Source organism: Zingiber officinale, chromosome 2A (assembly GCF_018446385.1).
Source record: "Zingiber officinale cultivar Zhangliang chromosome 2A, Zo_v1.1, whole genome shotgun sequence".
Lineage (NCBI taxonomy): Eukaryota > Viridiplantae > Streptophyta > Magnoliopsida > Zingiberales > Zingiberaceae > Zingiber > Zingiber officinale.
Window position 1 is genome coordinate 87,009,476 of NC_055988.1, and position 23,670 is coordinate 87,033,145.

Here is a 23,670-nt window from a genome sequence, read left to right on the forward strand (position 1 = left end):
TGCTACACCGTGGGGACCTCTTGTTGGCTATTCAAGCTAAGATTCTTCATGCATATTAAACTCTTCTGGGTGGTCCACTATATCTATATATTAAAAGAGTGTCTTCTCCAAGATGATTAGTCATTTTAGAATAGAATGAATTTCATTCCAGTTTAATATGATATCCAAGTAGGTTCATACCTCTATCAATGTTATAATGGGCATGAGGTTAATTAGGATGCCCCTCACACATTGGCCTGAATAAGTGTGATGGCCCATCATGTCTATATATTAGAAAAGGATTCTATCTACTAGTTCTTTTGAGATAGAATGCCACTCCACTCCAGTTTAACATTAACAAACATCCAATTGTATGCTTTTGGAAATGCTTAGGGATTAAAATCATTAATAAACAGTATGTCCACAACTTTTTTTTGTCAGAAATACTAGCTCTAGTTATGCTTCTTTTTGAATGCAAGTGGAATCGTGACAAATTTTTTTTCTCATACATGTTGTGAAAGTGCCCGTATATTTCAAACTAATCTTATGCCTTTTTTGTACGAAATACATGAGGCCGGATCCTCTGGACCGCAAAGTGCGGTCCAAAAGATGGACCACTTCATTCATAGGTGAGAATTCATGGACCTCATTTGTTATACAGGTAGGGTCCATGAGATTCCACCTATCAGCAACCCCTGGTCCAGGAGTGAACCAGGAGTTGCGGTCCAGAGGATCCCGGTTGGAAATGCATGGACAGTGAAATTAACACAATTGCTTTGGCACTCTTAACGTCTTAATTAGGTGATTAGCAGGTGAATTTCGTCTCTTTGTAGCATCACTTAAATGAATTTATGTGATTTACTTCTTGTTACATTTAAAGTTTTAAAATAATTTTTATGATGTCAATTTCCATCAGAACTGTAAATAAATATTTACTAGACGTTTGTATTCTTTTTGCTTTTCCCCATGTTCAAAAAGCTCAGAACTGGACTTAATCAGAATCAAATATTGAATTAAATCATTGCTTATTTTGGTTCTGCTCAGTTCATGTGCTTCAAGCTGTGAAGATTTGATTCTTCTAAAGGGCATACAAGCTCAAATGATTGACTGACTCGTGTAATGCTTTATAGGTTTTGCAATGATAAGGTATATATACCATCTAAATTAAGTTTTCTCTAAGTCTGTTTTCCTCTTTTTTCTGACTACTACCATCTTAGTCCTCAGTTGGCATCCGCTTGATGGGCTGCATGCACTTATCAACTGACAAGAACACATTGAAGAGGTGGTTTTTCATTGATAAACGGGTTGGATAATACTTGGGAAAAAGTAAGAGAAAGTCAGATTAATAGACTAAGAATCAGTTTGATATATACTACTTTTGGGTAAAACTTTGTTGGTGAATCAATGGATTTGAAGTCAAACCATAGTTCACCTGTCTTGACTGATCCTGCACCTTTGAGCAAGTCAAGACTGGGCTTGCCCTCTAACATTACACCATGTTTGCCGGCAGCATTGCTTTACTCATCCTCTGGTTTGTATCTAACAATACCTGAAATACTAAATGGTAAACATGATGATGTCCTTGTTAATGGTTGGCTGGACTCAATGATAGCATCTTCACCTCCTCGCAAGAAGTTGAACAAGGATATCATCTCTGAATCTCAAGTGGATGATAATGATGCTGCTTATCAAACCTGGATTGTGGGTTCACTGATATTAAAATTCATAATTTAAATTAATTTTCAAGAAAACATTTTACCTAACCTTTATTTATGTATGTATGCAATCTTGCAGATAAATTATCCATCTTCTTTAAATTCATTTCACCTAATCACAAATGATGCTAAATGCAAGATGATTGCATTGTTTTTGGACTATGATGGGACTCTTTCGCCAATTGTCGATAATCCTGACCTTGCATTCATGTCGAGTGCAGTAAGTTGGCTTACTTGTTCATGTCTGTGCATTGTTGTAGAATAGATATAGTAATCCTTGACTTTTTCTTTCTTTTTTTTTCTGTTTCAATTTCTTATTTTTCTTTCTGATCATGTAATTTATTTCAGATGCGTACTGCTGTAAAAGAAGCTGCTAATTATTTCCCCACTGCAATAATCAGTGGAAGGTCTTGTGACAAGGTATATAGCTTGTGGACATTGGTCATTAGCACAAGGATTTAGGAATAATTATATGATGTTGATTAATTAATTGAAAATTGCAATTTCATCAGGTGCATGAATTTGTGAAGTTATCCGAGTTGTATTATGCTGGCAGTCATGGTATGGATATAATGAGCCCAATCAGAGTATCTGAATCTTTTGGTGACCATCCTGACTGCATTAAGACAACTGACAGAAAGGTACCAAATAACATCTGGTAGTTGAAGATTTATATATCATAGTTCTTCGTACTTGCATCTCTTTTGCCATTTTTTTTATTGTGAAAGATGAAACTAAATTCTAGATGAAGCGTTAAAGAATATCATGTTAGGACCCTTGGCGGCCGGCTAGAGGGGGGTGAATAGCCCCTGTACAAAAACAAAACAAAAAGAATCTTTCTCGGCTTATAACTTAATATAGCACTTGCATAAAAGAATAAAGAAACTGAAAAGAAAGAGGCACAACGAATACTTGGTTAGAACCGATGTTGTTAATCTAAGGTGAAAAAGTGCACTAAAAAATCTTCTCCGGGCGGAGAAGTCTCTTACAACATTCAAAGCTCACAAAACAAAGCTAAACAAGAACTAGGAAGTGCACAAGTATTGTTTCAAACTATTCTGCATTGTACTTTAGCTTTGGGAGTAGGGCTTCTTATATAGCCTTGCTCGGGGCGCCTGGAAGGGTTCCAGGCGCCTAGAGTGGGATAGAACTCTATCCCCGATGCAACGATCAAAGGCCATGTCGAAACTGATAAAACTTGGGTTCCAGGTGCCCGGAAGGGTTTCGGACTCCCAGGACTGCTCCGGGCGCCCCGAAGGGAAAAGTCAACATTTTGTTGACTTTCTCTCCGGGCCTTCAGCTTTGGCTCCACTTGCTTCGGTCCGGGTCTTTCGCTCCGGTTCCACTCGCTTGGGTGATTTCGGCCATCCGGAATAGGGCTCACCCGAACCCAACTTCTGGCCTTCTCGAGCAAGCTTCCATCCGTCTTCTCGCCCCTTGGAAACGCCACGCGCCTCCTTCTCGTCCGTCCACGTACTCTTCCGCAGCACCTCGTCTCTCAGACGCACCGAGCCCGTCAGCTCTCTCATGTGTCGTCCTTCTCGCTAGCTGCGTCTTTTGCTCGACATTCTGTGCTCCTAAGTTCCTGCACACTTAGACACAGGATTAAACACAACAGGATCTAACCTAACTTGTTTGATCACATCAAAACAACCCTGGCGTACCAACAATCTCCTCTTTTTTGATATGAACAACTCAAGTTAAGTTAGGGTAAACCAACATAAAGTAAAAACAATAAATTTGTAATTAAAGTGTAAAAATTTAAAAGGATTAAACTACCTTCCCCTAGACTTAATCTTCCCTTTTCCCCCTTTGATCATATAAAAAATAGGGTACCAAAAGAAATCTAAGGGTAAATTTTTCAAAAAATAGGAAAGTTTTTAGTTAAAAAAATATGATTTTCAACATTTTGGAAAACTTATCAAGTTTTTGAAAATTTTAAAAAATAATTTTGATAGCACTTAAAAAAATTGCAATAATTTTAGAAAAAAATTCTAAGTAAAAAGTATTTTTGATATCACCAAAAAAACATCAATAATTTCCTAAGTTTGTAAAAATTAATTTTGTAGAAATAATTTTGGTAAAGTAAGCTGATACTTCCAAAAAAAACTTTAAGTCTTTAAAAAAATTTCTAAGTTAAAAACACTGAAAAAAAATTTGAGTAATTATTTAAAGCATTATTTAATTATAATTAAATGCTTTATCAGTTAGTCAATTAAACATTTTATTTCATTAATTGACTTTCAGGCTGTAGCGAAGCACTAGGCCTTCTTGATTATTGGAGCAACAACCACTTTCTAGACAAAGCCTCTTAAGGAAATTCAAACATTTAATTTTCTCGCTGAAAGCGCTAAATCTAATTAAAGTTTAATTTAGACAAGACTTTGGAACTCAATATAAGTTCCAGCCAACTGGGTTAATTAAAAATCTCCTAGGAATATATTTCTAAGAAATTTTCCTAACTTGTCCCTTATGGTAATTAAAATACCAGTTCAAATTATTATATTTCCTAATATTTTTATTTTTAACATTTAAGAATGCACGATTTTTCAAGTCTTCTACTTGTATTTTCAATTCATCATTTTCCAATTTTAATTTTTCAAAATCTTCTAATAGGCAAGATTTGGCTAGAATTAACTTTAATTCTTTATTTTTTTTTCTAGTTTGCAACAATCTTTAGATAATAATTTAACAAATTTAAATAACTTATCGGGAGAAAGAGATCATACCTGACTTACCTTGTCGATCTCGTTATTCGTAGCTCCCCCTGAACTGCTGCTCTCTTCCGATGTCGCTCCCCTTCATCGATGCTCATTTCGGATGAGCTTGCTTCGTTTTCGTCGTCTTGATGACTTGCCATTAACGCAAGTCTAGCAACAACTTCAACTTCTAATTCGAATGATGTTTCATCCCATGTCGCCTTTAGCGTCTTGTACTTGTTCGATTGGACAGGCCCTTTTTCATTGCAGTGGTAGCATCTGATTGTTCTTTTCTTTCTATTTTGCAGATGATTAGTTTTTCTAGATTTAAATAATTTTTTAAATTATCTTACCATCATTATCATTTCTTCGTCGTCGAGAGAGGATTCCAAATCTTGTTTGTCCATCCTTGCCTTAAAGGCAACGTTGTGCTTCGGCTCCTTTTTCGGATCTGCACATCTCGTTTCATGGGCTTCAAATGTTGAAAACATTTCTTCTAAGGTAACAGATTCTAAATCTTTAGATATATAGTAAGCATCTACTAATGATGCCCACTCTGTAGTTCTAGGAAATGCATTAAGTGGGTACTTTAGCGAATTTCGGTTGCTTACCTTTTCTCCGAGATTTGTGAGTCCGGTAATGATTTCCTTCATTCTCGAGTGAAGATACGCAACAGTTTCTTCTGCGTCCAATTTGATGTTACGTAATTGGTTCCTTAGCAGATCCCGTCTTACGAGCTTGGCTTCGAGCATCCCTTCATGTAGCTCAAGGAACTTCTCCCAAAGCTCCTTTGCTGAGTCGTAGGCGCCAATTCGATTGACTTCTTGTGGCGGAAGGACGCTCAGTAGATGGAACTCTGCTTTTTCGTTTGCCACGTAGTTGGCCTGTTCTTTCTTCGTCCACTAGTATTCTTCCTTTCCTTCGGGCGCTACAAAACCGAACGTCATTATTAAAAGCAATTCAAAATCGGTTTTAAAGAATACTTGCATTCTCTTTTTCCAGCTCGCGAACTCCCCCTCAAATTTCGGTGGGTATATTTCGGCCATCGATTCGTTGCTTCGATCAGCAGTTAGTCCTCCTGAAGCGTCCTGCCTCTGATACCACTTGTTAGGACCCTTGGTGGCCGGCTAGAGGGGGGGTGAATAGCCCTTGTACAAAAACAAAACAAAAAGAACATTTCTCGGCTTATAACTTAATATAACACTTGCATAAAATAATAAAGAAACTAAAAAGAAAGGGGCACAGCGAATTACTTGGTTACAATCGGGGTGGTTGTTAATCCAAGGCAAAAAAGCGCACTAAAAAATCTCCTCTGGGCATAGAAGTCTCTTACAGCATTCAAAGCTCACAAAACAAAGCTAAACAAGAACTAGGAAGTGCACAGTATTGTTTCAAACTATTCTACGTTATACTTTAGCTTTGGGAGCAGGATTGCTTATATAGCCCTGCTCGAGGCGCCTGGAAGGGTTCCAGACGCCTGGAGTGGGATAGAACTCTATCCTCGACACAACGGTCAAAGACCACGTCGAAACTGATAAAACTTGGGTTTCGGGCGCCCGGAATGGTTCCGAGCACCGGGGAAAGTTAACATTTTGTTGACTTTCTCTCCGGACCTCCAGCTTTAGCTTCGCTTGCTTCGGTCCGGGTCTTCCGTTCCGGCTCCGCTCACTTGGGTGATTTCAGCCATCCGGAATAGGGCTCACCCGAACCCAACTTCCAGCCTTCTCGAGCAAGCTTCCGCTTCGGTTTCTCATCCCTCGGAAACGCCGCGCGCCTCCTTCTCGTCCGCCCGCGTACTCTTCCACAGCACCTCGTCCCTTGGACGCACCGAGCCCGTCGGCTCTCTTCCATGCCATCCTTCTCGCTAGCTGCGTCTTTTGCTCGACATCCTGTGCTCATAAGTTTCTGCACACTTAGACACAAGATTAAACACAACAGGACCTAACCTAACTTGTTTGATCATATCAAAACAACCTTGGGGTACCAACATATTATTCCATGTTAGAGTTTTGATGTCTGGTTAAAAACGTTTGGTGATAGGATCATGAGTTGCTGTAGCCGGTGTACTTCAATCAGTAAAAAGATATAAAAATGTTATATAAACCTGGTGTAATGATTATTAACTTATACTTCTAAAACATCTGTGCTTGTAATTGATTTCAACATATTCATAAATATATTCTAATTAACCACTCTAAGATGAAACTAGATCACAAGAATAACTAAGGTAAGGGATCTGGATACATTTTTATTCATCTGATTCTAATATCCTCCTTTTATGACTGTTGGTGCTTTAATTAGTGCATCTGTTCTTCTTTCCTCTCTTTTTGGTGTTTTATTTCCTCCTATGACTAGCAAACAGAAGAAGAATGAAACATCTCCTTGATTGATAATACCGATGGCACTTTTCGTTCCCTCTCTTTAAAATTTTTTTTTATCTCTTTAGTGTGATAAAATACCGATCGCTACTTCAAAGCATGATTCTTATGCCAATAACATATGAATGTAGAATATATCTCCCCGACAACTGAAAGTCAAAATCTTGTTATACTTGTCAAATTGTCAATGAAACACTATAAATATTCTAAAAAAGTAGTTTTTAAAGAAAAAAATCTTGACATATTTAAATTTATTAAAAGTGAATTTCTAATTATCGTATTTTTCGAAAACTGTAAAGGAAAATAGATAAGTGAAGGTGTTGTGCTTCTACTATCATGCCTATTTCTTTTGCTAATAAGTGATCGATAACAGGGTAAAGAAGTACATCTCTTCCAGCCTGCTCGTGAGTTTCTACCAATGATCAATGAGGTAGGTTCTTCATTTATTCTTATTTACTCTTTCTAACACCTTTCACTTTATCCAACTTTATTCAAAATTTCCTTAATGGTGCGCTCATAATCACAGGTTTATAAATCCCTCGTTGAGATCACTAATAATATCGTAGGTGTCAAAGTAGAGAATAATAAGTTTTGTGTCTCTGTACATTACCGCAATGTTGATAAAAAGGTACATGGATTTTTTTAAAAAATAATATCAACTACTAAAACAATGCTTTCATTCATAGAAGAACCATTTCTTTTGTAACTTTTGTTGTCTCACATAATGGATTAAGGATTTGCATTTCAGATGTGGGATCAAGTTGGATGTTGCGTATTCGGCTTGCTAAAGGGTTTTCCGCGCTTGCGTGTTACCCATGGACGGAAGGTAAACCCCAAGGAGATGAGTCAATAATTCATAGCTCTTTATGCTTAAACCTACTAGTGTGTTTGCCTCTTCTTGGAACAGGTTTTAGAGGTCCGTCCTGTGATCGACTGGAACAAGGGTAAAGCCGTTCAGTTTCTGCTCGAATCACTACAGCTTAGCCAACGCGACGACGTGCTCCCAATTTACATTGGAGATGATCGTACCGATGAAGATGCATTCAAGGTATATAAAAGTCAACACATTTGATGAAAATAAACTCAAGTAATGCATTCAAACAACTTTTTTCAGGTCCTGAGGGAGAGTAGCCGTGGATTCGGCATCCTAGTTTCGAATGTGCCAAAGGAGACTAATGCCTCCTACTCCCTTAGAGACCCATCCGAGGTAAGTCCCGAATCGACTTTTAAGTTATTTACGTGAGTTTTCGATGTGAGATCCGACAAAATGTTCCCATTTGCAGGTACAAGAATTTCTCAAGTCTCTTGTGAGATGGAAGAAGTTCACAACATCACAAACTGAAGATATTGCAACAATAAAGATTTGATTGAAAGCATAGATAATAATCTGGCCTATAAAGTAGTAGCAAGTGAGCCAGAAATTTCGTTTTTGTATTTTTTTTTTTTTATTGTTTTTCAAGTCGAAGGACCATGTCTCTTTCATTCGTAATCTGTTTATGGTTGTCACTTGACTCCCTGTACCTTTTGAAGTTATCTAAACCGCCCTTACGAATAAGTTTTTTTTTAGGTTTGAGCCTCTTTGTGTGACAATATCTACCTCATTTAGCTTTCCATGGATTAAAGTATTTTGGGTTGAACATGAAAATGCTTGATTGAATAATTCTTAATTTCTTTTTATTTAAAGGTATTGATAATTTGAAACTTGGAGGAATTTTATGGATTTTAAAGATCCAAGAATAGACATAAATGAATGGTCTTCATTTTCGTAAGAGATTATCACAAAATGAATTAAATGAATAATTTATTAAATTAAATTAATAAATTTGTGATTAGATTTGAAACTAAGTTGGGAAGGAATAACACTTCAGCTCTATGGAAGGCATCTTCCACATCTTATAAAAGTATCTCTCGATCAAGCATTCTTCACCAACTTTTCTACAAGCTTATGCACGTTTGTTTAAAGTTCTAACCGCTTTGATTTCCTATTGTTGCTCTGCTACGACATTACTACGTCCGACTACTACTGAGGAGCTGCTCGATACTGAGCCTAAGCCGATCATCTTCGAAAGTATTGGGTAACAAAGTAAAATATTGTACTTCCTTTTTGCAAAAAGAAAAGTGTAGCGCGTTATACTTGTTCCAATTCTTTTTGTACTTGATCCTCTCTTTCGGCGATTTTGAAAGAGGTATTTAGTGAATTACTCATCGATAGGTTCGTGGGCCTTGGGCCTTGGAATAGGAGTCGTCAAAGGCTCCGAACTAAAGAGAATCAACCAAGTCGTGTTCTCATGTTTTCTATTTGTGTGTTTAAATCTTCCGCTGCATATGCTTTGATTTCAAAATTGAAAAATAAAGTTTTTTAAAAATCACGTGATTCACCTCTCTCTCATGTGCGTCTAGATCCAATAAGTGGTATCAGAGCAGATTCTGCTATGAATTTGTGCAACCACCAATCAAGCCGGGGGAATTATTTTTCTTTTCAGATTTCGATTTTTTATATCTTATTTGAATTGGTAAAATTTATCTCTTCAGATAATTATTTCTCATTCGATTTTTATCAAAGTTAGTACAACACCACTCAAGTCGTCGACATTTTTTTCTCAAGCACTACCAATCTAAGACCAAATTTTGGTACCTCTTTCTAATTTTCTATTTCAGCAATCAATAGCCCAACTTGAGGAATTCAGCACCACTCGTACTCCTCTTTTCAACGGAAATGACTTTCCGTTTTGGAAGAAGAGAATGGAGGTTAACTTGAAGATGAACATCAAGCAATGGTTCACCATCTGACGAGGGTACCAGATGTCTATAAACGAAGCAACTAAAGTACCATTCAATCCAGAAAGATGGAGTTCAAAAGACAAGAAGAAAGCCCAGATTGACTCAAAAGCGTTGAACACGATCCAATGTGGACTCACGAAAGAAGAACTCAACTAAGTCGGCCCACACGAGAACACAAAGGAGCTATGGGATAAACTCATCGAATTACACAAAGGAACTAACGATGCCAAGGTAATTAAACAAGACCTACTTCTAAATTTATTATTTAATATTAAAATACAGGATAGTGAAACCGCAAGCCAACTACACGCGAGGATCAAGGACATTCTCAATGGCTTGTGCATGATTAGGCATCAACTCAAGAACTACGACCTTATCAAGTACGCTCTGAACTCGTTCCCTCAAACTTCACTATGGCCATCGATCGTAGATGCCAATAAAGTTTTGAGGAACATTACAAAATTAAAACTAGATGAATTTTTTTATGAATTAGAGCTGCACGAACAAACTAACTCCACAAAGGTCGAGAAAGGAATTACATTTCTTGCAAGGACTTCGAAGGGAGTCAAACCTGAAATGAAAATTGAGTCCTAATCAGAATCAGATGAAGAAGAGCAGCTAGTGAACATGGTAAGGAAGATGTTCACTAGACGCAAGAGAAACTTCACCAAACGCGACATTGAGAAGATGTCTATGTCTGCATCCAACAACTCAAAGGCAAACATCACGTGTTATGGCTGCAACAAGAAGGGGCACTTCAAACATGAATACTCGAACGAAAACAAGATCAAGAAGACAAAGCAAAAGAAAGCACTAAAGGCGACTTGAGACGAGTCTTCATCAGATGGATCAAAAGCTGATGAACCAAAGCAAACAAGCTACCTCACGTTGATGGCAACCGGAAGTGAAATGGACCTAGAAGATGAGTCCGAATATGAGTCGAGCAACAGATCCGCATCCGGTTCAGATGAACCAACTAGAGTAACATTTAATTATACTATAAAATTTTTTAAAATTATTTTCTACTTAAACAAGAAATTAACAAAAACTGGGGAACACACTAAACTCCTCCTTAAGGAAAATAACATCCTTAAGGAACAACTGAACTTAATTTTCTTAGCTGACCAAGTTCAAGATAGAAATTCAACTCAAGCTACAAATCTTGGGAAAGAAAATTCTGTCTTGAAAAGTCAAGTTGAAGAATTAAAAGAATAGTTAGAAAAGTTTACCTCAAGATCCAAGTATCTAAACATGATACTTGGATCCTAAAGAGCTGTGTACAATAATCCAGAGTTGGATACAAGTCTAACTCTACATCTAAGTCATTTCTAACCCTAACTTAACATAAAAAATTAACTAAAGCATGAGTTTTGAAAGTGTGTCAAACCACACAAGTAGAACATAATCAATACTATGTATCAAAAAATAAAATACACTATCTAAATCAAAATAAACAAAATAACTTAACCTTAATCTCAAAAATTAAACCTTTAAAACTAAATTCAAACCTAAAGGATAAAATAAAATCAAATATATCAAAAACTAAACCTAAATCAAATAAATACAAAATTAATCTAAACTCAAACTATAAGCAAGTCTATTATAATTATCAAGCAAATCGACACAAACCTAAAACTTAAATCCAAAGCTCAATAATTCAGGAGGAGACTCCAAATTAGTTGGCACCTCCAAATAATAGTTTACCAGGCTGGGTGATTAGGATTAGGTTAAATATAGATAAAAGGTACTGAAAAAGTTTTGGATGATAGTAGGTTATGGAAGCTCGGTCTATGCATGTTTAAGAAGATATGACTTCGACCTGATGCATTTGACTTAGTGGAACTAACTGAAACTACCACTTACTAATCTTAACTGGTTGGACCAAATGTTTGTATTAAGTTCAGTGGATAGGACTATTTGAAAATCTTCGAAGCCGTGGTTACTCTAATGATGTCCAGGTGACTCACCATAGCTTAGATATTTTTTCAAAAAATGTCTATTTATTAAACTCAAAGCTAAACTTAAATCTAACACAAGTTAAACCAAACCTTAAAATTCAACTTAACTCATCTTACAAAATTATAAGATTCCTTGATTGAAAATATAAATCGGGTGAGATAAATAAGGAATAAATTAAATTAAATTCAAATTAATTAAATTAAATCAAATTAATTAAATTAAATTAAATTAAATTCAAATTAATTAAATTAAACTAAATTAATTAAATTAAAAATAAATTCAAATTAATTAAGTGAAAAATAAATTTAAATTAATTAAAATAAAATAAAATCTAAACCTAATTTAAAACTTAAAATCACATTTAAACTTAACTTAAACTAGAATTCATTAAAAAAAAAAAAAGAGTCGACACCGAAGGCACCTCTGATATAATCGGAGGCACCCTCAGATGGGTGGAAAAATTCCCGCCCCAACCAACTGAAGACACATTTAGTCGGTTGAAGGTGCCCTCCATAACACATGGAAGGCACCTTCCTTCGGGCTGAAGGCGCCTTCAGCCCGATTTTTTACAACGAACAGAGGCTTTGCTCTGTTCGTATTTGTGTTCACAACAAGGTGCCTTCTAACCCACTTTTCCACCATTTTCTTCCCTTTTTCTCTCCAGAACTCCAACAATGCCTCCTCGGTACACTCTAACTCAATCTATCTAGTAGTTTTTGCCTATTTGTATATTTTTTTTGTGAATGTTTACATGTATAAACTACTTTAGGAAATGACGAAATGTTATTCCTTCCCAACCTAGTTCGAGCAGTATCTCCTCTGCCGATGCTAGATTTCTCACTGAGCAATTTAGGCTAGATTTCCTAGAGCATTTATATATTGCATTAAAATTTAGGTTTCTGAGTAGGTTATTTTTCATCCAATACTGTACCCTTATTATAGAGATTATAAACTATTATCAGTTAGGTAAGTTAGTTTACTATAGTCACTCAGTAAACTTAGACTTATGTACCTAGTTTTATAATAACCTAGTTAAGATTGATGACCTAACATACTCCACCAGAATAGGTGGCAAGGACTTTAGGTTCTCACTCATTCTATTGTATGATACCTTAAGATTTAAGAGGTCTGCATGTCCATTTTTGTGTTACTCTAGTAGGAATTTATCATTTAGCAAATCCTATTCCCATATTATATTGGATACTATCTATATGTATTTTTTGGATGAAGGAATACCCACAGTGATTGACTTTAGGTCTATTTGATTGAGTCACACGTGAGAGGGGGGAGGTGAATCACGTGGTTTTGAAAACTTATTCTTTTTGAATTTTAAAAGATAAGTATGCAGCGGAAAACTAAGAAGGTGAAGAAAAAAACAAGCAGACAGAATACGAACGCAAACGATTTTACTTGGTTCGAAACCTTCGGTGACTCCTACTCTAAGACCCAAGTCCCGTGGACTTATCAATGAGTAATCCACTAAAATACCTCTTCTGGTACCTCCTAAAGAGGGAATTGAGTACAAGGAATTTAGGTACAAGTACAACACACTGTACTTGTCCTTTTGTAGTAAATAAGTACAAAAATTAAAGTTACCAAACACTTTTTAGAAGATGGTTGGCTCAAGCTCGGTATTTGGGCAGTTTCTTAGCGGTAGATGAGCATAGCAGCATTATAGCAGAGTTGTAGTAGGAAGCCGGAGCAGTCGGAGCTTCACCCAGATGCGTAGGAGCTTATATGTGAGTTGTGTTGGAGAAGCTTGGTCGAGACTGCCTTATAAAGGACATGGAAGATGCCTTCCATAAGCATTGAAGGCGCCTTCAATGCGAGAAATTTGATCTCGACTTTTCTGCACCTTATCTGCGACAATGTCCAAAGTTTATCCCTTGGAAGGCGCCTTCCAAGCATTGAAGGCGCCTTCCATGAACAGTGTGAAGGTGTCTTCCAATGCTTGAAGGCACATTCGGGTACTATTCATCCGAAGGCTTTTCCTCATTTTACCCTACAAGTTGTGTTAGTCCAAAACTAAAACATCTAACTTGCAAAACAAAGTTAGCACAGTCAAAATAAGTAGTAATTAGCTCATGTCCTCCCAAGACCAGGAACTAGTAAAGGTCTCATATTAGGAATCCAAAATGGGCCTAACCTGGACCGACGCCTACTGTCCCTCAACCGAGACGCGTCCTCTTGTTGTCACTCTCCTCCAGTAACTTACCTTTACTTACTAACTTGCAGTCGATTGACTAGCCTCTTGACCCACCAGGTCTTCATGCCAGTTGTTCGGTCTGCAGACCCAACTGGACTTCTGCCGGTTGTCTGGTCCCACGAACCCAACCACACTTCCTGCCAGATATCCTATCAACCCGTTGACCTATCTGGACTTTGCACCAGCTATTTGATCCCGCGGACCTAGCTGAATTTCAGCCTGGTGTCCGATCCTTCGGACTTGTCAATTCCTACATACTCGGTAAAGTAAATAGATCACAAAATACCTAACTTAATTCACTTATCATTCATCAAAACTTGAGTTAAATCGTTAGTGCAAACTGCACTAATAATCTTCCCTTTTTTGATGCAATGACAACCTAAGTTAAGTTAGAAAAAATATATGACAAATAAAAAACAAAAATAATTTTAAGAGAAGCAACAAAAATGAGATAGTCTTGTTCTCTTGATCATTTTTAGAGTTAAGTCATTCTCTAATTTTTATTTATTTTCTAACTTAAACTCTAACTTTCCCCCTTTCACATTCATCAAAAAAAATATGAGTATAAAAATGAGTCAACAGATGTTAAAAAAATTACAAAGTAAAGAAATCATGAAGGAAATAAAAATTTTTACAGCACAAAACTACTTTCAGGATCATTGCGGGAGGGAGTTTAGAGAAATTGTTAACTTTGACAAAACGTTTTATCAATCTTTTCAAAGCTTTTTGAAAACATATGTGAAAGTATTTAAAGTAGTTTACAAAGGACTTGAAAAAATATTTAATTCCTCAAAACATATATTTTGAAAGAGTTTCAAAATTTTTGCAAGGAAGATTTTGAAAGAGTATACTAGATTTTGAAAGTTAGCTTTTGCAAAAGTAACTTTAAAGTTCAGGATATTTTTAAGGTAAGTTTTTAAATATGCTAAAATACTTTTCAAAATATTTGTATTTATTTTTTTGCAAGGAAGGATTTGAAAAGTACTTTGAAAAATAACACTTTTTAGGTAAACAATTTTTAAAGTAAGCTTTTTCAAGAATTTCAGTATAAGGAATTTCAAACTATTTTAGATAAGAATTTTGAGATATTTTCAAAATACTTTAAACAAGAGTTTTGAACTTAGAAATTTTTAAAATAATTTTTTTAAACAAAAAGAACGACTCCATGTAAACAAAAAAAGAATTTTCAATAGATAAAATTATTATTCAAATATGCTCCTCCTGGATCTAATATTATTTAAAAACAGTAGGCATCTATAAATTGTTCTTAAGTGTCAAACTGGTAGTTATCAACTAACTATCAAAAGATAGTAATGTTCACTTGGTTAGTCAAGTTAAGTAATTATATCCAATTAGTATTTAACTAAGATTGGATTACTTAACCTGATCACTATAGTGTTTGGTATTTTTCACCCTGACTTGTATTGATGCACTGATATAAACATCTTAAGTCCAAGCAATCTGCCTATGCATCTCATGTCGTTCTAGGTTTATGAATTCACAATCAATGTAAACCTAGTGTATCTGTGAGATGCTTAAGTCCTAGATCTATAGGAGCATGTTTTCTATGGATTTGACCTAAATTAAGGCTAAAATCAATTTTGAAAGTCTAAGGAAATAGGAATTTTAAGAAAATATAAGAAATTTTTTCTAGAAGTTGCAAATTGTTTGGAAAATGTTTTGAAAATAGCAAGCTTAGTCTATGACGTATATTCCTAATTGTCGACGTAAATTACTAAATTCACTTTCAAGGAGGGGTTTGGTAAATATGTCAGCTAAGTTTGACATAGACTCAATGTAATTGAGTTCAATGTCTCCTTTAATTACATGATCTCTGATAAAGTGATGTTTAATTTCGATATGTTTGGTTCTTGAATGATGCACTGAATTTTTTGTTAAGTTGATTGAACTAATATTGTCAATTAGTACTTTTGTTTTTTTAAGGTTTAGATTATAATCTTTTAGGGTGTGCATCATCCATAATAGTTGTGTAACGCACTCTTTTATTGCTATATATTCTGCCTTAGTAGTAGATTGATCCTGTTCGAGAGTTGAGACGATGGATGCTGGGAGAATGTGACGCTCTTGTTAACCGTGCGTAGACTCCGAATAAGGTGATCCTGCAACCATAGCAACGTCAGTGCCGAGCCAGGGAGGAGTTCCCCGGCGATGGCTCTCCGACGCTCAAGTTAGTCACCGGCAAGGTGGGAGCAAAGAAATAGGCGAATCGAAAGAAGCAGAGTAACAGTAGCTACAGTAATCTTCTCCTACCTCCTTCAAAGCTTGGGGCTCCTTATATAGGGATATAGAAGCGTGCGTGCATGCTTCTCAAGGCGTGCACGCTTCTTAAAGCTTTCCCTGAAAAGACATGTCAGGAAAGTGTCTCCAACACCATACCTCAATGACCCGAGCATATCTCTGACATGACAGTGGAAGCTTCCGCCGTACGATCCTCTACCTGATCATGCCGCCAACCATGCCGTCTGTCGGGGGCACGGGTTCCCACAAGAATATTGGCTGATCCTTTTTGTCCATTACTGGGCCGAGCGAGATAGCCGCTCGGCCAATCATCAGCCATCCGGGTGATCCTGTGTTTGAGCCGAACGGAGTGCCCGCTCGGCCAATATTCCACTGCCCGAGCTCCGTTGTTGTGCCGAGTGGAGGAGCTATATTTGTGTGTAATTGCTCGGTTGTGATCTCGTTCTGCCGATTCCTAGGTTCGATGTAAGTCCGAGCGGGATGGCCACTCGGTGCATTCTTCGATGTCACATCTCTGAGTGTCGGAAGCTCAGTATGCGACTGAGCTGTGGTAACATCGGGTTGATATTGGCCTGGCTATCCTTCACCCCGATCGAGCAAGTGGGTTGTCCGACCAGCCAGCGATACGGGGGCGTTGACCGTCTAGACTTTGACTTCCACTGTGGCAACTGTTGGTGCAACCTTAGGTCAAGGTTGACCTGGGTGACCCGACACGAGTTGACCTGACTCGAGGTATATTTTGATGTTTGACAAGAATAGAGAAGTTGTATTTTGATGTTTGACAAGAATAGGAACTTGGGGGATTGTGGGTGCAACCTTTGGTCAAGATTGACCTGGTTGACCCGACTTGAGTTGACCTGATTCGGGAAAAGTCCAAGTATGGAGACTTGGCATGGAAAGGTCCAAGCAGGGAGCTTGGCACAGGAAAAGTCCAAGTATGGAGACTTGGCACGGAAAAGTCCAAGCAGGGAGCTTGGCACGGGAAAAGTCCAAGCAGGGAGCTTGGCACGGGGAAAAGTCCAAGTATGGAAGCTTGGCATGGGAGGTCGGAGAGGGCTCGGTAGCTTGTTCTCTGGACTGGATGGAGTCAGAGAGGGCTCGGTAGCTCGTTCTCTGGACTAGGTCAGAGAGGGCTCAGTAGCTCGTTCTCCGGACTAGGTCAGAGAGGACTCGGTAGCTCGTTCTCTGGACTGGATGGAGTCGGAGAGGGCTCGGTAGCTCATTCTCCGGACTAGGTTAGAGAGGGCTCGGTAGCTCGTTCTCTGGACCGGACGAAGTCGGAGAGGGCTCGGTAGCTCGTTCTCCGGACTAGGTCCGAGAGGGCTCGGTAGCTCGTTCTCTGGACCGAACGTGGAAGTCGGAGAGGGCTCGGTAGCTCGTTCTCTGGACTAGGTCAGAGAGGGCTTGGTAGCTCATTCTCTGGACCAGACGTGGAAGTCGGAGAGGGCTCGGTAGCTCGTTCTCCGGACTAGGTCAGAGAGGGCTCGGTAGCTCGTTCTCTAGATCAGGAAGGCTTTAGGGTTTAAGGCAGGGAAATTGGATCGGTCTGCTGACCGATCCAGTGATACTATGGGTATCTGGATCGGTCTGCTGACCGATCCAGTGATACATTGATTCTCACTGTGGGTCATCTGATCGGTCTGGTAACCGATCAGTAACCAAACAGATTGGGAGAAGGAATAGGAGGGATCAGTCTGTGGACCGATCCACCTATGGCCTGATCGGTCCACAGACCGATCAGGGCTCTACAACCAACTCTCTGTGAGAGTTGGGATCGGTCTGGGGACCGATCAGCCTAGGGCCTGATCGGTCCCTTGACCGATCAGATCCGTCCTGGATCGATCAGGGTGGAGCCTGATCGGTCCAGGTCTAGCCGTTGAGTCACAACGGCTAGATTTCTGTGTCTGTGTCTTCTTCTTCGCAGGTTCATATAAATCAAGAGGTGGAGGGCCTCTAGAGATGTGTTGACTTCTTCTTGCTCTTGCGATTTGAGCTTTGTTGAGCTCTCCACTGCTGAAGCTTCGTGTGAACTTCCCTCGGCTGGACTCCAACTGATCAGTTGCTGCTGTTGTTAGCATCCATGTAGTGGTTGCTTCATCACCAGTCGACGAGAAGGCAAGCAAACTAGTGCTTTTACATTCATATTATTCTTGGCTTCTTGCTTTATCTTTGTACTCCGATCTTGCTGTTGCAAGAGAGATTGTGGCGAGGTTTCTCCACCCAGAAGGAGTTTTTATTAGCCGATTTTCTGGGGTTTTATCCACCGACGGATTGATAGGATTCGTCCACCTTACGGATACGCCAAGGAGTAGGAGTATCATCTCCGAACCTCGTTATATCGTCGCGTTTGAGGTTTGATATTCTCCTGTTTCATTTCTATCTTTTATTTCCGCTGCGCTAACTAAAATTGTAGGAAGAAACGTGAATTTGGGGTCGGCTATTCACACCCCCCTCTCTAGCCACGTCCGAAGGTCCTAACAAGTGGTATCAGAGCAAGGTTGCTCTTCGTCGGATTAACACCCGGGGGAGCACAAGCTAAAGAATGGATCGACTTGGAGAAGACGTCACGATTCCACCCTTCTATGATCACGACGACTTCGCATATTGGAAGGTAAGAATGAAGTATTTTCTTATGACTAACCTAGTAAATTAGAAGTGTGTACAAGTAGGTTTTATTCCTCCGGTGGATAAAGAAGGAGAACCTCTCGAGAAGAAGAAGTGGACGAAGGAACAAATCCACCAATCCATAATCAACGACGAGGTAACGAAAATCTTTGAATTTTCATTACCTAATGATATCTTGTGTAAGATAGGTGGATACAACAATGCCAAGGAGTTGTGGAACAACTTGGCTAAGTTCCATGAGGAGAGCTCCAATTCAAGTCATGAAGAGGAGTCAAGTGAGCCAAGTAGCTCACATCATGGAGGTATGGAATTAGAAGTTGAGGGCTACTCAACATCTAAGGAAGAAGAGGAGGAGAGTTCTTCTTCAAGACTGGAGCAAGAAGAAGAAGCCTCTACCTCCGGAAGGGATGAAGGAGAGAGCTTATATCCATCCTCAACCCTAGGTAACTCAAGCAACTTAATTTCAAGTAAATTACATATAATGTGCTTTGAGTGTAGGGAATATGGGCATTACAAAAGTAAATGTCCAAAGAGGATTAGGAAGACTCCACCGGCACCAAAAGTCAAGGAAGCCGGAGTCCCGATATGCAAGGGCAAGGAGCACGTGGTGTGCTTCCAATGCAAGCAAAGGGGACATTATAGGAGTCAATGTCCAAGGGGGAGGCAACCTCACAAGGACAAGAGACCAAGCACATCTATGGGGGGAGCTAAGGCAAACCCTAAGGTATCCTTTAAGGCACATTCTTGCAATTCTAATAAGACACATGCTAGTAGTTTTATTGCAATTGTCAATAATGATAAGCATGATAACCATAGAAACCGATACATGTGCTTAGGTGTCAAACATGTTAGCCTAGATAAGGACAATACTAGAAATGCCAACACTAGAGTTAACTCATCTAAGGTTAAGGAAAACCTAGATAGGAATCCCAAAACAACTAGACATATGCCTAGGAATACCTCAAAGAAAAATGGAAAATTAAAGCTTGAGGTATTAAAGAAGGAAAATCAAGTCTTGAGGTCAAGACTTGACACTTTAGAAAAGGCTCTTAAGAATTTGGAGAAGTCAACTCTAGGGTCTAAGGGTCAAAAATCAAAGCCCAAGGACATGAGAGGTTTGGGTCAGAAACCTAAGTCTCAAGTGGTCAAGCCCGCTTATCATAATGTTCCATTCGATTATGGAACAAGACCTAGGGCTAAGAAGACCATCACCAAGGTCACAAGGGGAGTCACCCCTAGAGTTGATCTTGATGAGTCCCAAATGACCAAGGCTTTAAAGCCTAGGAGGGTTGCTAGGGAAGTCATCCCTAGTGAATATTGTTGGTGCGGTTAACACTAATGATTTAACCCAGGTTTTGATGAATAACAAATCAGGTTAAGTTAGTCTGTTGTTGTCTAACACTCTGATCGAGTGTGCAAGAGAAGTCCAGACAGGTCGACGGGCTGACCGGATGTATGGCACGAAGCCCAGCTAGGTCGACGGGCTGACCGGATAGCTGGCGAGAAGTCCAAGCAGGTCGACGGGCTGACCGGATGCTTGGAGAGAAGTCCAGCTAGGTCGACGGGCTGACCGGATAGCTGGCGAGAAGTCCAGACGGGTCGAAGGGTTGACCGGACGTCTGGCAGGTGAGTAAAGGTAAGTCACTGGAAGGGAGTGACTGTGAGGACGCGTTCCCGGGAAGGGAACATTAGGCGTCGATCCGGCTTAGACCCATTTCGGATATCTAAGTCGAGATCGTGACTAGATTCCGGTCTCGGAAAGACAGAATCTAAGTCATACTTTTTCATGTCAAACTCATGAACTGTGCTAACACTTTATTTTGCAGGAAATTTATTATACTTGCCTCGGACTAACCTTGTCTTGCAGGAGAAGGACCTGTTCTGGAGAAAGGTGGTCCGGGCGCTCAGAGGGGATCCAGGCGCCCGGAGGTCCGAGCGCCCGGAAGGGATCCAGGCGCCCGGGAGGCAAGTTTTATCCCGATTGCGCGTCGCCACATGGAGCTCACTGGTTGGACCTGCCACATCTCACCATGGCACCTAGAAGGGATCCGGGGCGCTCTGAGCTTCATATAAAAGAAGGGGCAAGGGTAGAGCTTCGATATGAACTCAGAATCCAAGATCTGCTGCTCTATTCTCTTGCGACGCCACGAAAAGCTCTCCGACTCAGTGCTGGTTTTGTTTTAATTCTATTGTCAGTATTTTCTTTATCTGTCAATTCTTGTACTTAACTCTGTAATATTCGAATTGATAGTGATTGCCCAACGAAAGTACTCACGGAGTACTGGCCTTCGAGTAGGAGTCGTCACAGGATCCGAACGAAGTAAAAACACCGTGTTCATTTGTCTAAGTTTTTATTCCGCTGTGCTTAACTCTTATTAACGCTGTTTTTCGAATCGATATTCACCCCCCCCCTCTATCGACGTTTCATGATCCAACAAGTGGTATCAGAGCAGGTACCGCTCTGATTTGGTGCAACCACCAATCAAGCAAAGGGGGGTTGTTTTAAAGAAAAAAAATTAGATATTGTTTGTCTTTTAAATAAAACCTTACGCCTTTCATTTTTTCCCTCCAAAATCGTTTTTGAAAAACACATCATCATCTTTTCACCGTTGCTTAGTATTGATAAAATATTACATTTTCAAAATTTTGGAATAATATTTTTTTAATATTTTATTAATATTTTATTATTTTTCGAAATTAGTGCAATATTATATTCCTTTTCTAGCACTGCTAATCCAAGACCAAGTCTTGAGATTTTTTGTTTATTTCTCTTGTCGGGAAATTATGACTCTTCTAGAAGGACGGAACCCCTGCGAACCACCACCATACGATCATGAAGACTTCAACTACTGGAAGCGATTAATGGAATGCTTCTTAGGAAGCGTAGACATCGATTATATGCTAATTTTGAGGAAACATTCTCAAAACTCGGAATTGAACAAAAAGGTAAGTAACATTATTTGTAATGTTTTACCTAACAATATTTTATGCAGATTAGAAAAGTACAAGAATGCATATGAGCTGTGGACCCAGTTGATCAAGCTTCACGAGACGCCGATGGAGCTAGAAGATCAAGTTAAAGTCAAATATGGACTCGAGTCAAATCCAACGGAGAAGCCTACTGAATTAGGGGTTGCGCTCAAGGTTAGTAATATTTACCAAAATACCCCTGCTAATAGTAGTTTAAATAATCAGCATGATGATAGGTATGAAATTACAAGTATGGTGCATGATAATCTAGATTTAAATGATTTAGATTCAAAATCACAAAATAATCTAGACTCTGATCAAGTCAATCAAGACTCTGATCAATTTGGCATCAACCTTGACTTGGTCAAATAGAACAATGACCAAATCAATTCAAATAATTTAATCAATTCAGAAAATTTAAAACTAGGTGAGCATTTAGACATAAATAAGTCAAACATTAAAATAAATTTGAATTTAAATGCTAAAAATGAGAAAATGGATAAAATCAATAAATACCTTGATAAAATATTTAGTAATCAAGATAAAATTAGTCTAGAAAATGCTATCCAAAACCAAGATAATTTAATTAATAAAAAATTAAATTTTAAAGATAAAACTAATCTAATAAATTCAATTAACCATATCAATTTAAAAGGCAAAGAAAATGTAAGGATAAAATCAAACACTTTGATAAAATCAAAACGGAATTTAACAAACTTAAAATTAAATGTTAAAGATAACATATTAAAAAAAAATAATCTAGAAATTTCAATATTAATAATTAATAAAAAGCTAAAAGATAAATCGTTAAGAAAATATAATTCAAACAGTTTAGTTAATTCAAATTTAAAAATAAATAAAAACTTAAACTTTAAAAATAAGTTATTAAAGAAAGATAATTCAATTAACCCAATAAAATTGAAATTGAAAGAACATTCAAATATTAAATACACTCTCATAAAGAAAGATAATTTGATCAATTTAATTAATTCAAAATTAAAATCTTAAATTAAAGACCAATGATTCAGGTGGAGGCTCCAGAATAGCTGGAACCTCCAAAACTAACTTACGCGACAGGGTAACCCAAACAAACTAACCCGGCAGGGTGATTAGGATTAGTTAAAAAGAGACCACGTCTAACTTGAATCCTGGTACTGGTGAAGTTTTTGGATGATAGTACGTTAGGGAAGCTTGAGCATCGCATGTCTAAAAAGATATGACTTCGATCTGGTGCATTTGGTCAACTGGAACTGACCGAAGCTACCCTTAAATGGATCCTAACTAGTTAGACCAAGGTTTAGTACTAAGCTCCGTGGATAGGACTATTCGGAAAACCTCGAAAGGTTGGTTACTTCTAATGATGTCCAAGTGACTCACCAAGCTTAGAAGTTTATCCAAAGAATGCCTATTTGTTGAGACCAAAGCTAAACCTGAATCTAACACAAGTTAAACCAAACTCTATAATTAAATCTAATTCATCTCACAAAATTATAGGATTCCTTGATTGAAAACTTAGATCGGGTGAGATGACTAAGGATCAAAACTAAATTAATTAAATTAAATTTTGAATTAAGTTAATTAAATTAAATTTCGAATTAAGTTAATTAAATTAAATTTCGAATCAAATTAATTAAATTAAATTTCGAATTAAATTAATTAAATTAAATTTTGAATTAAGTTAATTAAATTAAATTTCGAACTAAATTAATTAAATTAAATTTCGAATTAAATTAAACTTCAAATTAAATAACTAACAAGAACTACGATTAATTTATGTTAAATTTTAAATTAACATTAAAAATTACTTTAAAAATTAAATTAAATTTAAAAATTTATTTTAAAATTAAATTAACTTTAAAAATTATTTTAAATTAACTTTAAAAATTATTTTAAAATTAAATTAACTTTAAAAATTATTTTAAATTAACTTTAAAAATTATTTTAAAATTAAATTAACTTTAAAAATTATTTTAAAAATTAAATTCACTTTAAAAATTGTTTTAAAATTAAATTAACTTTAAAAATTATTTTAAAATTAAATTAACTTTAAAAAAAAATATTTTAAAATTAAATTAACTTTTAAAATTATTTTAAAAATT

The 23,670-nt window shown here is 37.6% G+C and overlaps 1 protein-coding gene across 1 annotated transcript; it reads left to right on the forward strand.

The window, feature by feature from the left end:
* The first annotated feature begins 1,018 nt into the window (after positions 1–1,018).
* Positions 1,019–8,183, forward strand: LOC122039764 (probable trehalose-phosphate phosphatase F). Its single transcript, XM_042599219.1, has 11 exons — positions 1,019–1,125; positions 1,197–1,680; positions 1,774–1,914; positions 2,043–2,114; positions 2,207–2,335; positions 7,145–7,201; positions 7,298–7,399; positions 7,520–7,597; positions 7,679–7,819; positions 7,886–7,978; positions 8,055–8,183. Exons 2-11 carry the CDS (start codon positions 1,384–1,386, stop codon positions 8,136–8,138), a joined length of 1,194 nt encoding a protein of 397 aa, XP_042455153.1. The 5' UTR covers positions 1,019–1,125; positions 1,197–1,383; the 3' UTR covers positions 8,139–8,183.
* Positions 8,184–23,670: the final 15,487 nt, after the last annotated feature.